The following is a 20,909-nucleotide window of genomic DNA, read 5'->3' as shown; positions in this document are numbered from 1 at the left end:
ATCTGGGTTTTCTTTATTTTAAATTGATAAAAAGTTTTTAAAAACGGCTAAAATCATATTATTTTTGCAATCCAAAACATGAAATTTGGCTCAGGATTCCGAACTGCGAGAAGATCAGAACCACACCTCGGATTTATCCGGCTCTCCATAGGAGAACAGAACCGCGGGCTCGGATCTGTCCAGCTTCACGAAATTGGGGTGGATTCAGATTTCTGTCGGACCGAACAGCACATCTCTAATAATAATAAGATGCAAATAATCTCAAATCTACATTACGTAAAGTGATAGGGTGATAACTGGAGCACAAATTGGTATATTTGCCTTCTTTGCGATTTACAACAATTTTAGAAAATAGGTTTAATAAAAAATGTTCTCCCATCAAGATACAGATTATTTATTATTTATTTATTACAGTTATTTATATAGTGAACACATATTTGGCAGTGCTTTACACAGAAAATGAGGGCATTCACATCAGTCCCTGCCCCAGCAGAGCTTACAATCTATATTCACTACCACATGTACACTCACAAACACACTAGGGATAATTTTTTGCTGGGAGCCAATTACCCTACCAGTATATTTTTGGATTGTAGGAGGAAACCGGAACACCAAGAGGACACCCACACAAGCATGGGGAGAATTATAAACTCCAGAAGGTTTAGATCATGGTGGGAATTGAATCTATGACCTCCGTCACCACCGGTGCTGTCCAGATATGGTCATTTATAGTGTTTGCTTGGTGATGCTTACACATTAGCATATGGCAAGACAATATTCTACTGGATGCATATTTCCAAATATTTTAATTGACCTAGCAGAGAAATGTAACATTTGTTATTAATAAAATATGCAATCAGACATTTCCATGTACAGTACCTCCATACACTTTTATACATTAATTTATTTAATCTATACAGTAGCATAACCCATTTTACAAATTGACTTATTCTTCAGTGCATGTAAACATAGTGGATGCCAATATACATTTAGAAACATCTAAGAGCACATTTAGAAGCCTCTAATAGGAGAGTATCAACACTGTTTATTATATCTGACCTAAAAGTTCAATGTGGGACAGGGGAATGTGGGTTCAAAAGGGGGATGATCACATAGTGGAATAGGGTTGGACGATACCACCACGTAGATATCCATCAGCTGAGTTTCTTATCCATTCTGTTTACTTTCCATGCTGATTAAATAAAAATGTTTATCACATGCATTGAGCAAATAGTGACCACACCCTCAGTGTGTAGCCATCCTTAAGCTGGGTACACACTATGTAATCTGTGTACAGAGTGATGGCACGGCGCGATGGCATGATACATCGTGCCATCTGTACACACGTCATGATGTGGTGTATGATGGCGCATGTGTGGTTCCATGCTGCATTTGCATATTCCCATTGCTTGAACGACCCACGGGCAAGCGCAATCATCTGTACACACTATGTGGTCCACAGGATATATCGTTCCAATCCGTGTCGGAATGATATATCATGCGAGGGATCAAGCACTGGGCTATTGTTGTGTAGACTTATAAGAAGACTATTTTTGGAGATATGGTCATTATCAGTATTGATTTGTTCCTGACCTCATAAAAAAAATAAAGAAAAATAAATAAAAGAGAAAACTAGGATATTCTCTTGAACACACTGAGAGGACAAGCTATCAAGTAGCTTTATACTCTAGAAAATGAACCATTTATTAATTAAAATCGATAAAAACAAGCACCAACATTGTTCTCCTGGAGAAATATTTTTTACATCAGAGCTGCAGTTTTTGCAATGTTCCTCATACCTGAGAGAATCTCAGGGATGGTTCAGTTGCTCTCAGTCTTGACAAACCTGTTCATTAACAAGCAAATGTAAATGTCAGACTCATAATACTTGCAAACGTGGCCCCTGGAGGATGTACAGTCGCTGTGGCTGATGCCACTGTCATGTCCCAAGCATCCACAAAGCCAACGTTGATCCCCTGGAAAACTTCTCTGAACACCAGATACTGAGAATAACCATGGAAGTCACCAATTCTTTCAACAGGGGCACTGGTTTCTCTGGTGTTTTCGGTTTTGATGATGACCTTGGTGTTGGGGCTCCTGAGTAGCAATCGTTCTATAGCGCTACGGATGTTGAGAGCCCGTTTAATGTAAAGTGTAAGGGGAAACTGTCTAAAGTGTTGCCCCATTGTAATAGCGATGATAGTGTCCTTTCCACCACCATAATGGTCAATTTGACGACTTGTATACATGTCCTCCATGAAGTAATAGAACCAGAAACTCTCTAATGGGAACCCATGTCTTTTGTACGAGATATACATATCTTTATTCATGTTCATAGCCTCAAGTGTCTTCTCCCAACTAAGCCATCCACCCTCATGGTGACGGAAATAGTTTGCTACTGTTGGAGACATTTAAAAAAAAAAAAAAAAGACATGCACTCAGTCCAAGCAGTATCAGAAATATCTTATCTGTAACCTCCTTTAGTTTAGACAGATCACTAAGCTAGACAGACTACACATTTATTTATGCCCAATATTAGGCATGCCATAAACAGTGCCAAGATAGACAAAATAAATGCAGATATGAAAATAAAGGGTAGGGAGGGCCCTGTTCTTGAGAGAGTTAACAAACTTATGCGAAAAGGGCACAGGTGAGGTAAAAGGAAGAGGGCACATTGGGGTGGGTAATATAAGAGGCAGTAGGGTAAGCTCTAATAATGAGTTTCTCAGGGAGTGTTTTAAGATGCAAAGGCTGTGGGAACGGATTTTTTAACAGCAAGGGAGGAGTCTTGCAAGAGGGAGTGAGAGGTGGTTACAAGAGGTAAAGTGCAGATCAGAGGGAGATCCTGGCAGATGAGAGGGACAGTATTTTGTTATGAGACTATTGGGCCCATTTATTAAGGATCGCATTTTGCAATGCGATCAGGGCATGCAGTACCGCCCATGATCGCATTGCAAAATGCGATCATACCGGCCGAATGTATGACCCGGCACATGCAGGAAGACGGGCTCCGAAAAGAGCCCGTCCCTGCGATGTGGCCGGAGCGCATAGGACACAGGACACAGCGGCTAACGCTATCTTCAGATAGCGTTAGCTGCTGGGGTCAATATCGGGAATGCTTCGCATTCCCGATATTGATACATTTGGCAGCATCACATCCCCCATAGAAACCTATGGGGGAGGCGGCTGCCGGCGGCAATGGAGGGATCGCAGCAGGTATCGGAGATACCTGCTGCGGTCCCTCCTTCATACATATGGGGGATACTTAGTATTTGAGGTAAACCCCCGAAAACAGGTGTTTTCGGGGAGTTTACCTCAAATGCAGTTTGATAAATGGGCCCCTTAAGATGTAAGAAAATGTGTTGCTGTTAAGGGTTTTGTAGCTGTAGGTGAGTCATTCAGATTAGATTCCAAAGACACATGGAGCCGGTGTTGTGATTGGCTGAGTGGTGCGGTAGATGTGTAGAGGGGAGAGAGGACGGTCAGTCTTGCTGAGGCACTTAGAATGAATTGAAGCAGGGATAGCTGGGTGGAGAGAATGCCAAATAGCAGGAAGATGCAGTAGTCAAGGCAGGAGGAAGTTAAAGAATAGATAAAAGGTCTGATAGTCTCTTTGAAAAGAAAAGGGCACATTATAGAAATGTTTGAATTGTAGAGGCAACAGGACTGGGAGAGAGACTGGATGCGAAGAATAAAAAGAGCCAACTGTGACACAAAAGCAATGGACTTGGAGGACTTGGAAGGATAAGAAAAATGAAATGGAGCGGTTATCAATCCAAACTCAACTGAATTTTCAGTTTTATAACAGATTAGCTTTTAATACAATTTACATTCTATATCAATGTTTCCCAAACTCATTCCTCAAGGAGCACTAACAGTGCATGGTTTCCATTTTTCCTGATTGAAGCTAATTATCTCACGTGTGATTCTGTGAGGAGACCTAGAAAACATGCACTGTTAGTGCTTCCTGAGGAATAAGTTTGGGAAACACTGGTCTATAGCACATGTAATACTGCTATCTGAAAGTGAGTTTGCACTGCTCATACTAATCAGACATGCCTCAGACATTATTGTTTAATTTGCACGAGACTATCAAAACTAATTACTGATTGGTTGCTATGGTTCGCTGCTAACTGTAATGTTAGTAAATAAGCCCTTCTATTTTCAATTATGAGCCATTTTAAGTACTGAGGAGGGACTCCATGCAAAGCCCACCATTTAGTTATGCATTATAGTTCATTATGGTTCTCCTATCCTCACATCTTTATCTCAAATATATTTGGTTCTCAGCTGTTACCAAAAAAGTGACATGGTGTAAAACTTACTTTTGATGCCCTCAGTGAAGTGCATGATAAACTGACGTAATGTTGAGTCTCCGATGAGATAGAGTTTCTTCCCCTGTAGACACTTAGTGAAGTCTTCCCCGGTTGTATACGTCGTCATGTTGCAGTAAACAGGGTTCCAGATATTATTGAGATAGTATCCGCTTGGAAAGGGAGAGCCCATTCCTGTCTGACATTTTTGGTTTTGGATTAATGGAAATTCTAAAGAAGGGACAACACCAGATATGGAATTAAAAAATATCCAAACCATATCAATTAAAAAACAAACAAAGTAAAGCAAGTGCATATTACAATATATAGGGCGTACCTCAAGACTGCTTAAGGAAATGTGGTCAGTGCACTTAAGAAATATTACGATGTGGTTCGAAAAACACTCTTAATATTTTAAGGACCACCATTCAAGTTAAAAAAAAAGGCATTAAGAAAATTATGGGAATTAGATTAGTTGGAAACCTTAAGGGAAAAAAAAGTATAGACAGTAGTCTAGCACAGACAGAAATGAAAACCATATGTGAACTGGAAACCCTACAAATGAAAGGTATGAATAGTGATTTCGATTTAAAATGGTTTCCATAAGGAATTATTTTAAGGGTGCATTGTTTACACAGATATCCTCTTGTCCTCTTTTTAACTTTTAGATCTTAATATTTATAAATTTATCTAAATTTTAAAGATTAAAGGGGGGTATCCACTAGACGATAAAGTTGAACGATTGAACGATAATGATAAAATCGTTCGATAATCGTTCGATAATCGTTTGAACATCGTTTGAACATCGTTTGCAAATCGTGCAGTAATTGTTTCTAACGATGTACTATGCGCGCTCCCGCTGGTCGTTTGATCGTCTCCTCCATCGACTGAACATGCAGGTCAATTTCACTTGATTGCTTACAAATCGTTTACACATCATTTACACATAGTTCACGCTGAACGATCAAACGATGAACCACTATCTGCCCACTATAGCTGAAAGCTCTCAATCACAGATTAAAACAACATAGTTTATTGTTAGATCTTTTGCAAATCGTTTGCAAATCTTTTGCAAATCTTTTGCAAATTGTTCAGAGTGGAAGATCATATTTCAAGGGAAACTTCAAGGGAAAATCGTTAAGAGGTTGGACAGGGATAAAATCGTCTAGTGGATGCCCCCCATTAGTAAAGTATTACATATATGAAATGACCTTCTGAGGTTTATTATTAATTGAATGGGACATTATATGAGGGGATGTAGTCATAATCCCGACTGTCGGATGCCGGCAATCAGAATGCCGGTGCCGGAATCCCGACACCAGTCAGACTGCTGACGCCGGCATCCCGATGGTAAGTACTGCAGGTAGAAGGATGGTTAGGGTTAGGGATAGGCACTAGGGGGAGAGTTAGGCTTAGGCTCTAGGAAGGGAGGTTTAGGGTGGGGAGAGAGGTTAGCTTTAGTCACTAGGGGTGGAGGCTTAGGTGAAGGTTTAGGCAGCGGGGAGGGAGGGGTAGGGGAGGGTTAGGATACTTACCGGGATACAAGTTAGGGGGTTAAATTGAGCCACAAGTCATTTAGCCTAGTACACCTTGAAAAAGGCTCCAAGGAGCAGAAACACATTGTTGAAGTGAGGGAGGAGGACAGCTAATCCAGACCTAGACACTCTTGGTGGATTTCCATTCCCGGGAGGTACCTGGTTTATGTCCTAAGCTTGTATTGGTGTGCATTATACACTTTTAGATCTGGTACGCTGCCTGACTTCTGGATTTTTAATCATAGTTGGTTTATGAATAAACAGTGTTTCATTATTGAAAACTCCTGTCTCCCTTTATATCTATATCTATATATATCTATATATCTATATATATATATCTATATATATATCTATATATATATATATATATATATATATATATAGTCCAAATAGGTCCACACTCTCGTCTTCAATAATAAATTGCTGGGGTGACACACCCACATGGGATCACAATAATCCTCTTCATGCAAAAGTAGAAAAAAAGAGGGGGGTAGCACTCACCAGTCTTCTTAAAAACATTTCTTTATTACATCTCAGTAAAATTTTTTACAGCATTTCAAAATCCGACGTTTCGGTCCTGTGCATGGACCTTGACATGTTTTGAAGAAGACTGGTGAGTGCTACCCGCCCCTTTTTTTCTCCTTTTTTTTTCTACATATATATATATATATATATATATATATATATATATATTGGGGGTGAGCGGGTTCGGATTTCTGAAATCCGAACCCCCCCGAACCCCCCTATCTGAGGCCGATCCGAGTCAGGCTCGACTTTTCCCACCTGACTCGGATCTGAAATCGAGGCAAAACATCATCATCCCGCCTTCCGGGTCTCACGGGTTTTGGATTCTATATAAGGTACCCGCATCTGCGCCATTTTCTCACTCGGCTGTGGACAGTGAAGAGGCAGGGTGGGAGTTAGGGCTGGCTGTGTAGTGTAGTGTAGTGCAGTGTAGTGTTGTGCTGTGCTGTGCTGCTGTTGTCCATAGGGGCTGTGTCCACTCCTCCAAAGTCCATAGGGGCTGGCTGTGCTGTGCTGCTGTTGTCCATAGGGGCTGTGTCCACTCCTCCAAAGTCCATAGGGGCTGGCTGGACTGTGTTGTGCAGTCAGTTGTCCATAGGGGCTGTGTCCACTCCAAAGTCCTGTGTAGTGTCCCAGTCCTAAAGGGGTGCTGTAGGGTGCTCTGTCCATCAGGGGTGCTCCCCCCAAGTGCAAAAAAAATAAATATTTTTTCTGTGTTTGATAATTGTGTGCGCAGTAGCCGCACGTGCATCAACAAAGTAGCGCCAAGCGTGCGCCTGTGTCCCATAAGTAAAAGGCCGGCTGGCTTGTCCGTTAAAGGGTGCTGTAACCCCCAAAGTACACTCCAAACAAAATAAAAAAATATTTTCTGTGTTTGTGAATTGTATGCACTGTGGCTGCACGTGCATCAACAAAGGCGCAGCGCCAAGCGTGCGCCTGTATCCCATAAGTAAAGAGCCGGCTGGCTCATTTCTTAAAGGGTGGTGTAACCCACAATGTGCACTAGTCTCCAACAAAAATAAAAAATAATTTTCTGTGTTTGTGTGCGCCTTAGCCGCACGTATATATCAATATAACATAAATGGAGGACCAAACTTTCTCGGATAAAAATAAAATAGGGAAAGATCAAGAACCACTTCCTCCTAGTGCTGAAGCTGCTGCCACTAGTCATGACATAGACGATAACATGCCATCAACGTCGTCTGCCAAGGCCGATGCCCAATGTCATAGTAGAGGGCACATACAATCCCAAATGACAAAGTTCAGGAAAATGACCTTGAAAAAAACATTTAAATCATCTGAAGAGAAACGTAAACTTGCCAATATGCCATTTACGACACGGAGTGGCAAGGAAAGGCTAAGGTCTTTCCCTATGTTCATGACTAGTGGTTCAGCTTCACATGATGAAGGAAGCCCTCCTCCCACTAAAAAAATCAAACGAGTTAAGCTGGCAAAAGCACAGCGAAGAACTGTGCGTTCTAAGAAGATATCACAAATCCACAAGGAGAGTCCAAGTGTGGTGGCGGTTGCGATGCCTGACCTTCCCAGCACTGGAAGGGAAGAGGTGGCTCTTTCCACCATTTGCACGCCCCCTGCAAGTGCTGAAAGGAGCACCCACAGTCCACTTGCTGATATGCAAATTGAAGATGTCACTGTTGAAGTACAACAGGATGAGGATACTGGTGTAGCTGGCGCTGAGGAGGAAGTTGGCGAGGAGGATTCTGATGGTGATGTGGTTTGTTTAAATCAGGCTCCGGGGGAGACAGTTGTTGTCCGTGGGATGAAAAAGCCCATCACGGTCATGCCTGGGCAGAAGACCAAACATTCCACCTCTTTGGTCTGGCAATATTTCTATCCAAATCCGGACAACAACTGTCTTGCCATATGTACCATATGTAAAGGTGAAATAAGTAGGGGTAGGGACGTTAACCACCTAGGAACATCCTCCCTTATACGTCACCTGCAGCGCGTTCATAAAAAGTTACTGTCAAGTTCAGAAACTTTGGCTAAGACCGTAAGCAGTCCAGGGACACCTAAATCCCTTTTTCCTGTTTTATCCAAGGAATCGGTGGATGAGGAGGATGAGGACGACATCTTGCCTCCGTAGAGCCAGTTTGTGCAGGGACACATTAATTGCCAGCTTGTTTTGTGGGGGCCCAAACGAACCAATCATTTCAGCCACAGTCATGTGGCAGACCCTGGCGCTGAAATGATTGGTTTGTTAAAGTATGCATGTCCTATTTATACAACATAAGGGTGGGTGGGAGGGCCCAAGGACAATTCCATCCTGCACCTCTTTTTTTTCTTTGCAGTATGTACTGTTTGGGGCCTAGTTTTTCAAACTGCCATCCTGTCTGCCACTGCAGTGTCACTCCTAGATGGACCACGTGTTTGTGCCGCCCACTCGTGTCGCTTAGCATAGTCATCCAGCTACCTCGGTGCAACCTTTTGGACATAAAAACACTATTGTGAGGTGTTCAGAATAGACTGGAAATGAGTGGAAATTATTGTTATTGAAGTTAATAATAGCATAGGAGCAGAAAAACCCACAAATTCTGTGATTTTAGCTGTTTTTATGCTTTTTTTAAAAAAAAAATACAGATCCAAAACACAAAACCCAGAACCCAAAACACGGAAGGGTGGTTTTGGCAAAACCAATCCAGATCCAAAACACGAAGAAAGATCCAGATCCAAAACCAAAACACGAAAAGTGGCCGGTGCACACCCCTAATATATATATATCCGGTTGGATGAGTAATCACTACAGGGGAGACTGAGAGGCTCAGAAGTACACAATACTGAAATGGAACTACAGTATGAGACAAAATGTGTGAAGATATGTGAGAGTTTTACAATATCTTTAGGAGACTGAAGGTGCCTACACACTTGGCGATATTTTTTTACGCGATCTGGACGATTCCGAGGCATTGGAACGACAGATCATGTAAAAAATGGCCAAATCGTGAGTCCCCACTCACGATCACAATTCGATGCGCTTCCCCGCTGGTCGCACATCGCATCTTCAGATCTGCCATGCTGTAGGGCAGATTTGCCAATCTGGGACACAATGCACTGGATGCACGATAGATCTTAAGTCAGATTGGACATTTTTTACTCCAAATCGTGTGTAGGACTGCTGGGCGGCTGCCGGGGGAGAGTTCAAGGGAAAACGTACATCGTGAGCACATCGCCAAGTGTGTAGGCACCTTGAGATCTGAGTTTTCCTAAAAAAGAAATCAAGTCCCAGATTTAATGGTACTGTATTCATTGTGTTGGAGAAGAAACGTATATATTATTTTCTAGATAGAACATCTTGTATCCAGTTCCCTGTTTATCCCAATAGAGGTTGCACTGAACCAAACTTTCTTATATATAAAGTATTAGATTGTCACTAATGGGAAATAGTAAAAGTCTGAGCAGAGTTTGTAAGTGCGACCTCTGTTTTATGAATGACTGTTTCATTTTAAAACTAGAAGATGCACAATTTTAACTATGTAATCTGGGGAAAAATACAGTGGAGTTGATATATTAAAGAGCATGGATGGTGTAATGGCTATCATTGCTGCCTCACAACACTGAGGTCTTGAGTTCAATTCCCACCACAACACCAATTGTGTAGAGTTTGTATATTATCACTGTGCTTGCGTGGGTTTCCTCTGGGTACTCCGGTTTCCTCTCACACTCCAATATACTGATAGGTTAATTGGCTCCCAACGAAATATTAACCCTAATGTGTTAATAGGGTTACATAGATTGTAAGCTCAACTGGGGCAGGGACTGAAATATTTTCTGTAAAGGCTATATAAATAACAGGTACTTCTCTCTCTGTTGGAGCACCTTGGGCATCAGTCCTTGATCCACTACTTTTTATGCTGCACCTGCTTTGTAAATTGATATACCAATATGGGCTCCAGATCACTGGTGCGCAGAAGGTACCCAGATTTATCTCCCTAAGGGCTCTATTTACTACAATCTACATATTGAATGCAGATTGTAGTGTGATATTAACAACTGAATTCGCACTGAATTCACAGGGATTTACTACAAATGCCTTGCAGGGACAGAGCTTGCGAGAAAGCTCTATCCCTGCGAATCCCATCCGAACACTAGTCACGGTATTTTCGGAAAAAATACCGTGACAAAGTGCCCGCGCATGCACCAACCGGCCACCGCTGTTACCCCCCCTGGCACTAAGCCCCCTGCGACCCCCCCCTCCCTTAATTATACTTACCTGCATGATCCGGGCCTCTGGTGATGTCCTCCATGCCTCCGGTCAGGTGATCTCCAATACTGCACTGGGACCCGGTCACCTGATGACCGGGCCGCAGTGCAGTATGGGAGACCAGCTGACCAGAGGGAGGACATCACCCGGAGCCCCGATCACTGGTCCATGGAGTCAGGTAAGTAAATTTTTTTTTTTAACTTATTTATTTTTTTATTTTTGCAGTGATCAGCTTGCGGTCTGTTTAGACCACACAGCTGATTACTGGGTCCGACTCCCGGCTCTGCTCTCCCCGTTAGAGCAGAGTAGGAGTCCGGTAACTGGGGGAGACCCTGGATAATGTCATAATGTCACCTCCAGGTGGCGTTATTATCACAGAGCCTCCCCAGGTATTTTTTTCACAATTTATTTTTATTAACTACCAGACAGATCACATTTCCCATTACAATTATGGGAAATGCGATCTGCTTACTAAAAATAATTGATACTTAGGGGTTGGAGTAGAATTTTACGAATTCTACTCAAATTGCCCTGTAATAACTATAGGTGATACTAAAATAATGTGAAAAGGGTGTGAAAACCCATTTAGTCAAAATAATGTTAATAAATAGAGCCCTTACCCTGAACTCACTTCTTATGCCAACTTCACAAACAATCTTACTGGCATCTACTCACTGATGTCTCAAAGACATATATAACATTAAGCAGAGAAGATAATGAAACAGATTATTTTAGCCTGATCTTCTAACCCTTAACTCAGTGGTTCCCAAACTTGGTCCTCAATGTACCTTAACAGTCCAGGTTTTAAGGATATCCATGCTGAAACACAGGTAATTTAATTAGTATCTCAGTCAGTTTGATTATAACATCTGTGCACATGCATGGATATTCTTAACACATGGGGGAGATGTAGTAAGTGCTGGAAAATGATAAATTGGAAAGTGATAATTTACCAGCCGTTCTTGTTGGCTTGTTGTCTCAACCTGAGGAAGGTCTCACAGCAGACTGAAACATCACTGTATGGAATGATGTGAATAAACCTTTCTTTCTTCTATCAAAAGTCCTAGTGAGTGCACTCTTTTTTAATATAATTTCTTTATATTTGTGGAGCCCCCGTGGGGCGAACACTGAGGAGCACCCAAGCCGCTGCACTTATTATGTGCAAGTGCTGACTCTCCTAAGCAGACTATATTTATATATATGCAATGAAAAAGGTGAGAACAAGCGCCATATTGTGTAGTATAATTAGTAAATCTACAGCAGTGGTAGTCCGTTCAGAAAGTGCTTATCTGTAATCAGCAGAAACGTCCAGAGTGTGGATGTCACACCTGTCTCCAACGCGTTACGTCACTTATGCTAGCGTGTGTCTTCATGGTGTATGTTAATTAATGTTTTAATACTATTACACTATGAGTGCATACATTTCCTTTATATGCATGGGATCATTGGATGAACGGACTACCACACACCCAGAAGGGAAGTGGAGGCAAGGGATATTTTTTGGTTATCGTTCTTCCAAGATCTTTGGACAAAGTAAAATCATTACGTCCATGATTTTATATTTTATGTGGTATGCATACTAATTACTCTTCATCTGAATTTAATTCTATTTTATTTAAATAATACACTATGATGCACTTGTTTTTCACCTTTTATCTTACACAATCTTTTTGGGACTCTACAACAACGGTCTCACTGGAGAAACATAAAGCTGTCAACGTGAATAAAGGAGTGTGTAGAGACACTTTATTGGACATTAAGCATTGTAACTGGTGTAGCGCTGTGATTAGTATAAATTTCTTGGAGATATATATATATATATATATATATATACTGTATATATACACATATATATTTATTTTTTTACTTTCATAATTGCTGTGAATTGAAAACATATGTGATCTGGTGAATTTGTACCATTGTTTTAAAACAGCTCTCATAAAGCTAGAATTATGACACCCAAAACGTCTGCTGTTTTCTTCTAGAGCAGGGGTCAGGCAACTTTTTTTTACCTTTTACCCCAAAATATATTTAGATACGCCGTTACCCCCTTGGTTTGAAAGGAAGGAATTCATATAGTAGTGCCCCCATATAATGCCCCTGCAATAGTGCCCCCATATAATGCACCTGTAGTAGTGCCCCCATATAATGCCCCTGTAGTAGTGCCCCCATATAATGCCCCTTTAGTAGTGCCCCATAGTTATGCCCCTGTAGTAGTGCCCCATATAATGCCCCTGTAGTAGTGCCCCATATAGTGCCCCTGTGGTAGTGCCCCCATATATTGCCCCTGTAGTAGTGCCCCCATATAATGCCCCTGTAGTAGTGCCCCCATATAATGCCCCTGTAGTGCCGCTTGTACAAAAAAAAAAAAACTTACCTTAATCCCCGCTCCTGCATCCGCTGCCATCCTTTCCGTCAGGCTACCACCCACCCTTATGTTGTATAAACAGGACATGCACACTTTAACAAAGTGCTTTTTTTTGGAGCACTTTGGGGGTTACACCACCCTTGAATAGACGAGCCAGGCGGCCCTTGACTTATGACACAGGCACACGCTTGGCGCTACTTTGTTGATGTACGTGCGGCTACAGGGCACACAAGTGACAAACACAGAAAAAAAATTGTTTTTTTTTCCGGCACTTTGGGGGTTACACCACCCTTCACTAGATGAGCCAGCCGGCCCTTAACTTATGACACAGGCACACGCTTGGATACTACTTTGTTGATGCATGTGCGGCTACAGCGCACACAAGTCCCAAACACAGATTTTTTTTTTCAGGCACTTTGGGGGATACACTACCCTTTGATAAGCCAGGCGGCCCTTTACTTATGACACAGGCGATCGCTTCTTTGGTGATGCACATGCGGCTAATGCGCACACAAACAGAAAAAAAAATTATTTAATTTTACACTTGGGGGGAGCACCCCTGATGGACAGAGCACCCCCTGGACAACACTACAGCACCCCTTTAGGACTATAGCCTTTATGGGACACTGCACAACACAGCCCAGCCAGCCCCTATGGACTTTGGAGTGGACACAGCCCCTATGGACAATAGCAGCACCAGCACAGCAAACTCCCACCCTCCCTCTTCACTGTCCACAGCTGGAGTGAAAAATGGCGCCGATCCTGGGATCTTTTATAGAATCCAAAATCCGCGAGAATACGACAGCGTGATGATGACATTTTGCCTCAATTTCAGATCCGAGCCAGGCGGGAAAACTCGAACCTGACTCGGATCCGCCTCGGATCGGGGGGGCTCGGGGGTGTTCGGATATCAGAAATCCAAACCCGCTCATCCCTAAATAAAACGTAATAACTTGAAGATACACCCCTGCATCGATTGGGATGAAACCAAAGTGAGGTGGTCCCGTTGGATTCTGGTCAGGTTTTAGGGGGGTTAGGGTCCCGGAGGGACCTCACGTTGGTGTATGCTGGGCAGCATAGCCTGTTCTGAGCCTTCTACTGGGTGGATTTGGATGAAAACTTCCCAGAGTGGTAACATTAGATCCCAGAATCCCTAGAGAGTTGAGATTCACCATCTAATCTATCTCATATCTATCTATAACACAATAAGATAGCACATATGCTCAACTTACTTCCACAATTTGTAACCATTATCTCCACATTTTGGGCAATCTCCACACCAACATTTGACCTTAAAGAAAGGGTAAGAAGCCTGTTATAATTATGTGACAAACAAAATAAGCCAGAACCAAGACATAGTTCTAAACAATATTTCCTTAAATGTTTTCTTTACTTTTACCCTTGGAATAGTTGCCTTTCTCCAGGAGTAAGAAATGATGCGTGGAGATCCACCGCTCTCATGTCTTTTAAACAGTCGCATGGGAGGTTGGGAGGTTTGATACAGTAGAAGACCTCTTCATAAACTTCATCTTTGTACTCACAGACCTCCTCCTTTGTTTTCAGCTGAAAGCTACAGGTAGTGATGACTTCCTTACCAAGGCTTACATATTTCCCCTGGAAACCAATAACACCCAAGCTAGAATGTCTCGATCTCCAGAGAGCTGCGATTCCTTCGCTGGGGTGCCACAACAGAGAAGAGACTTTGGCTTTGCCCGCCCAGTACAAAGGAAAGTGAACATGGTATGACCCATTGTTGAAGTCTTCCACCCTTCCGGACATAGAAGCTCCGAGTTCTGGAGAGAATAATCTTGGCCTAATGAAGTCTCCTCCGTAAGTCTTCCTAAAGCCCAAGTAATCGTACATGTCGAGCTGTACCACAAAGTCCTCTCCAACACAATACTGTTTCCTGGCATTTACTATGAAAGCCTTACTGTTTCTCCCACTTGTGCTTCTGTCAAACTGAGTAAATGTGACATTGGGGATGAGATTTTGCATTTTGTTGAATAAGGCATCAATCTGAGATTGCAGATTGCTCTTTGTTGGTGTCATCACTTTAACCTCCTGAACAGTATTATTTACTTTGACTGGCACAATGCCATCTCCAGGAAAATGTCTCAGAGAATCCTGCAATATAAAAATGCAAGACATTTAGTACATGCAGTTCTTTACCATGAATACAATCACCTTTTATACAATTGCAGCCCTTATGTGATATACTTTCAATACGGCTTAGTAAAACCATGTCCTGCTGTATGTCCCTGACGACGGGAGTGTAGTCCCGAAACGTAGGATTAAAGGACTTTTATCTCAATTACTCAGTCTCACGAGTGCCTCCGTTTATGGATTTTTTCTTTAATATATATATATATATATATATATATATATATATATATATATTTTATTTTTTTTCAGACTAAGAACTATATAAAACCCACTGATTCCGGAATGTACATTAGGGTTGTCATCATGACAGCTGGATTAACTCTATATCAAGTAGTCAATTTAAGTGACTATAAAAGGAATTGCACAGAAGAATCTGTTTTCATAGCCAAGCTAGTGAAATGGGAAAATTTTTTTTAGCGTGTGGTTACGATAATAAAAAAATAAGTGAGGCAATTACATCTATTGCACATATGGATAGGCAGGATCTAAGATATCAATAGGCGTTTATTACTGATTATACAAAGCAATATAAGGATATTGAAAAAATTATGAAAAAGCATTGGAGTCTACTTAAGAAGGAATAGGTATGAAATACCGCCGGTTTGATTCCCGGCAGCAGGGCCGTAACTAGGGTAGTGCGGCCGGTGCCATTGCACAGGGCACCAGAGGTCAGGGGGCGCTGTTTGGGCCTGTCATATTTCTGTTTATTATCATTCTCACTTGTAGCTTCCTCTTATTTCATCCCCAGCATCTCCTGGCCTCCCCTATCTCTTTCCTGGCCCTTCCCCATGAAGCCATTCTCCTTTTTTGGGTGCATTATATCCCTTTGAAAAATGAGGGGGGCGCCAATGCTCTTTCTGGCACAGGGCACCAAAAAGTCAAGTTACGGCTCTGCCCGGCAGCGCCTGGCCGACAAAAGCAGAGTTCCCGGCAGCGGAAATCCGACAGCGCTGAAAATCCCGATCGTTGCTAAGGTAAGTATAAACTAACCTAACCTAACCCCCTAACCCTAACCCTCCTTAGGGGTGCCTATCCCTAACCTCCCCCCCAAGTGCCTAACCCTAATCCCCCCTCTAAGTGACTATCCCTAACCCCTCCCTTCCTCGCTGCATAAACCTAAGTCCCTAGGGGGTGCCTGACCCTAAATCCCCCCCGGGGGTGCCTAATCCAAACTCTCCCTCCCCCTAGCCTAACACTAACCCTCCCGGGGGGGTGTCTAACCCTAAGTCCCCCCCGGGTGCCCTAAACCTAACCCTCCCCCCCTGCGGCTGTCTGCTCACGGTGCCCGGCATCCCTACGATCGGGATGCCGGGCGCCTGTCTCCCGGCGTCGGGGAAATGACAGGCGTCTAGATATAGACACCCGGCATTTCACCCTCGCCGGGATATGACAGTCGGGAAGCCGGCTGTCGGGAAGCGGGCTGTCGGCTGCCGGCTGTCGGTATACCCTTAAGAAAGACCCTGTCAAACAGACCGGTCCACATCTATTGTAAAGCCCCCAATTTAAGGAATAATTTAGTGAGTTGTGCTTTTCCATCTAATGTTAATTAATATGGAATTAAATCCAAAGAATATTATTGATAAGGCCTCTGTCAAGGGTGCCGTAATATTAAAGGTGATGAATCCAATAAAATTGAGATTGTCAATATCAACGACACTATGGTCAATATCAAAGATTTCATTACCTGTAACACTAAAAATTGTATTTATAGCTTCAAATGTTCGTGTAATAAGTTATACAATGGATGAACACCAAGAACTCCAAAAGTGCGCATGGGAGAACATCTTCACAATATATAAAGGTCTTGACACACACATGCACTATCACTCCACTTTAAGGAAGTATATAACTGATCCCATAGTGAGATAGTGGGCTACTATGGTATTAGGGCCATTAAGGGTAATAAGAGATATAAAGATACATCCATTCTTCTGGCTAAGGCCTAGATCACAGGTTCTCACTCGGTCCTCAGGACCCCAAACAGTGCATATTTTGCAGGTCTCCTCACATAATTACTAGTGAAATAGTTAGCTGCACCTGTAGATCTTTTAAAATGTGTCAGTGAGTAATGAATACACCTGTGCACCTGCTGGGTGACCTACAAAAAGTGAACTGTGTGGGGTCCTGAGGACAGAGTTTGAGAACCACTGGCCTAGATGAACAGTATATTTACTTATATACCCTTAAAACCTTGACTCCAAATGGGTTAAGCAAAGATTTCGAGTGAAAGTGGTTTTTGTGATTCTTTTTCAATTTATTGTGCATTATTATTTTGCGTTTTTGTATATTTGTTTCTGCTATTTTATGTTAAACAAGATTTTATTTTTACTTTGTTTCAGACATTTACCAGAAGTTGTTGTCTGGGCACTATGGACACCATGATAAACCTACAAAATTGGTTGCAGCACCCATTCTTCTTTACATCATTTATGCTACTTTTGCTAATTTCAAAATGTTCATACATTTATGGTAACATCTGTATACTTATACATATGTTTGTTAATTATATATGCTTGTTATGGTTTATATATGTTTCTAATGTAATATATATATAAAAACATTGGCTCACACTCGTTCATAGATGGCTATGAACCATTGGCTCTTAGCCATTGATGGTGAAAATAGTCAACATCAGGCAAAAACCATCGATGATTTCAAATAATCGATGGTCGATGGCCGTCCCTAGTTTAGCGCCGGTTCCAGGCAATACAGATAGCTGGAGTTTATGGTGTCCATTCCTCTGTCTTAAACAGCCATTAGGAGCCCACATCATATTCATCTACAGCCCATATACATCAGTAGTAATATTACTACCAGTGACTTCTGGGTTCTGTCGTGGAACACACGTCACTTCCAGTATTGTTCTTGCTCAGTTATTGTTGTTTTATGAAACTGTAGACTTTTAATTGGGATCTAATCTGTCATAGCTTCATTATGTTGGAATTAAGCATTTTTTAACTATTGAAGTACTCATATTTGATGTATTATAGCTTATATAATATTAATTAATTAATGATGTCACAACCTGTCACCATGGGATTGGTAGAGTCTGGTATAATTATAATTTCCTTCACACTCTTCACTTCTTGAAATTCCTGCTTGAACCGAAATGTGTTGACTTGGAGGGAGTGTGACCACCAGAGGTATGTTGAATTAATGCCTATGTTGATTGTCCGTTTTCTTTCAAATAGTGCCTATTCTGGTTTTTATAAGAGAAAACTCCTTTTGTTTTTTGTAAACTGCATTTTTAATCTTACTGTTTTTCCCTTGTCCCAACTGTGTCAATACAAACTCTTATTTACATGATCAAAGTGCACACCATATACCCTGGAAATCTAATATTCCAAAGGGGCAATTTATGAGAATGAGGCATAATTGTACTGGTTTGGATATGTTCTCCACACAAGCCTTTGAACAGAATCGGTATGGACTAAAGCCATATGAATGAATGAAGATCCTGAAAGGGTAAGTATTTAAGCTATCTCTAACCTTTTCCCCCCTCTAACCCTAACCCTCCCTTAGGGGCGCCTAACCCTAACCTCCCCCCTAGTGCCTAACCTTAACCTCCCCCCAGGGGTGCCTAAACCTAACCCCCCCTCCCTGCACCCTAAACCTAACCCTCCCAGGGGGGTGACTAACCCTAACCTCCCCCCGGGAGCCCCTAAACCTAACCCTCTCCCCCGCGACTATCCGCTCCCGACGCCCGACTTACCTTCGTTTGGTATGCCGGGCATCAGGATTTCGGCGTGGAGAGAATGATAGGCGTCTGGATTTCGACACCTATCATTAGTCACATGCCGGGATTTAACAGTCGGGAAGCCGGCCACCGGCTTCCTGCCCGCATACCCTTTAAACTACTGGAATCATTTAAAGGCTGAGAATATCCGGAAAAACTATTAACAGAGACTTATATTATTATTATTATTATTATCCTTTATTTATATGGCGCCACAAGTGTTCTGCAGCGCCTTACAAAGTACATAAACAAATAATTTGACAACTGACTTACAGTACAAAATAGGACAAGGACATGGATAATATACATTGATACATAAGTGACCATAACACCTAGATATGCAACAGAGCGTAAGCAACCAAGTGTTAGGTGCCCTGGAGGGGGGTAAGAAGTAGGCAAAAGTAAAGTAAGGAGAAGCACAAGAGGGTAGAGGCCCTGCTCGTAAGAGCTTACATTCTAAAGGGTAGGGGCAGACAAACAGGTGTGACACAGATGGGTTAAACGGAGGAAGGAGCATGTTGCAGCAAGTTAGGATGGGAGCTGGAAGGCTTTGATGAAGTAGTGGGTCTTGAGAGCCCATTTGAAGGATTGTAAAGAGGAGGAGAGTCTGATAGGGAGAGGGAGAGAGTTCCAAAGGTCGGGAGCAGCACGGGCAAAATCTTGGAGGCGGGAGTGGGAGGAAGAAATCAGTTGGAATGAGAGGCGGTGTGCATTGGTTGATCGAAGGGGGCGGCCAGGAGAGTGGAGGGAGATGAGGTCAGAGATGTAAATGGGAGAGGAATGGGTGAGGGCTTTGTAAGCAAGTGTGAGAATCTTGAATTGGGTTCTAAAAGGGAAGGGGAGCCAGTGGAGGGCTTGTAGGAGAGGGGAGGCAGATGTAGAGCATTTGGAGAGGAAGATGAGTCGAGCAGCAGCATTGAGGACAGACTGGAGAGGTGAGAGATGGGAGTTGGGGAGGCCAGATAGGAGAAGGTTACAGTAGTCCAATCTGGATATGACCAGTGAGTGTATGAGGGTTTTGGTGGCATCCTGGGTGAGAAAGGGTCTAATCTTGGAAATATTTTTGAGATGGAAGCGACAGGACTGTGAGAGGCTCTGGACATGTGATTTGTAGGAGAGGGAGGAGTCCAGGATAACGCCAAGACAGCGCACTTTGGGGCTAGAAGAGATAGTTGTGCCATCAATTGTTAAAGAAATAGTGGGAAGTGAGGTTATGTTGGAGGGTGGAAAAATGATCAGCTCAGTCTTAGACATATTAAGTTTAAGAAATCGCTGGGACATCCAGGAAGAAATAGCAGAAAGACAGTTGGAGATATGAGTGAGGAGAGAGGGGGAGAGGTCAGGGGAGGAAAGGTAGATCTGAGTATCATCAGCATAGAGATGATAATGGAGGTCAAATGAGCTGATGAGTTCACCTAGAGAGGATGTATAGAGGAAGAATGGTAGAGGTCCAAGAACGGAACCTTGGAGAACACCTACTGTAAGAGGCTGTGGTGGGGAAGAGGAGTCATGAGAAGAGACAGAGAAGGACCGGTCTGAGAGGTAGGATGACAGCCAGGAGAGAGCAGTGTCACGTAAACCAAGGGAGTGAAGGATTTGCAGCAGGAGAGGGTGGTCAACAGTGTCGAAGGCAGCAGAGAGGTCAAGGAGAATAAGCAGAGAGTAGTGGCCCTTGGATTTGACAGCAAGGAGGTCATTGCTGACTTTTGTGAGGGCAGTTTCAGTGGATTGGAGAGAACGGAAGCCAGACTGAAAAGGATCAAGGAGGGAGTGAGAGGAAAGAAAGGTGGTAAGGCGTTTGTAAACAACAGGCTCAAGGATCTTGGAGGCAAAAGGGAGGAGAGAGATGGGACGGTAGTTGGAGAGAGTGTTGGGATCAAGGGTAGGTTTTTTAAGAATGGGGGAGACTATCGCATGTTTGAATGCAGAAGGGACAGTGCCAGATGAGAGGGAGAGATTGAGGAGGTGGGCAAGATGGGAACAGGCACAAGGAGAGAGGTAGCGGAGGAGACGTGAAGGGATAGGGTCAAGGGGGGAGGTAGAAAGG

At 42.7% G+C, this 20,909-nt stretch overlaps 1 protein-coding gene across 2 annotated transcripts in view; it reads right to left on the bottom strand.

The window, feature by feature from the left end:
- Positions 1 to 418: 418 nt before the first annotated feature.
- LOC148505529 (NXPE family member 1-like) overlaps positions 419 to 20,909 on the bottom strand; it is a 46,886-nt gene continuing 26,395 nt past the window's right edge. For both annotated transcript variants that reach the window (XM_088448087.1, XM_088448086.1), the window contains 4 exons: positions 14,363 to 15,087; positions 14,196 to 14,254; positions 4,326 to 4,544; positions 419 to 2,398 (listed from right to left, as the gene is read on the bottom strand). In XM_088448087.1, the coding sequence (XP_088304213.1) occupies positions 1,854 to 2,398; positions 4,326 to 4,544; positions 14,196 to 14,254; positions 14,363 to 15,087 (1,548 nt within the window). In that variant the 3' untranslated portion in view covers positions 419 to 1,853. The remainder of the gene's footprint in view (positions 2,399 to 4,325; positions 4,545 to 14,195; positions 14,255 to 14,362; positions 15,088 to 20,909) is intronic.

This window comes from Taudactylus pleione, unplaced genomic scaffold (assembly GCF_031769625.1).
Source record: "Taudactylus pleione unplaced genomic scaffold, aTauple2 ptg000451l, whole genome shotgun sequence".
NCBI lineage: Eukaryota > Metazoa > Chordata > Amphibia > Anura > Myobatrachidae > Taudactylus > Taudactylus pleione.
This window is presented reverse-complemented; position numbering and strand designations above follow the sequence as displayed.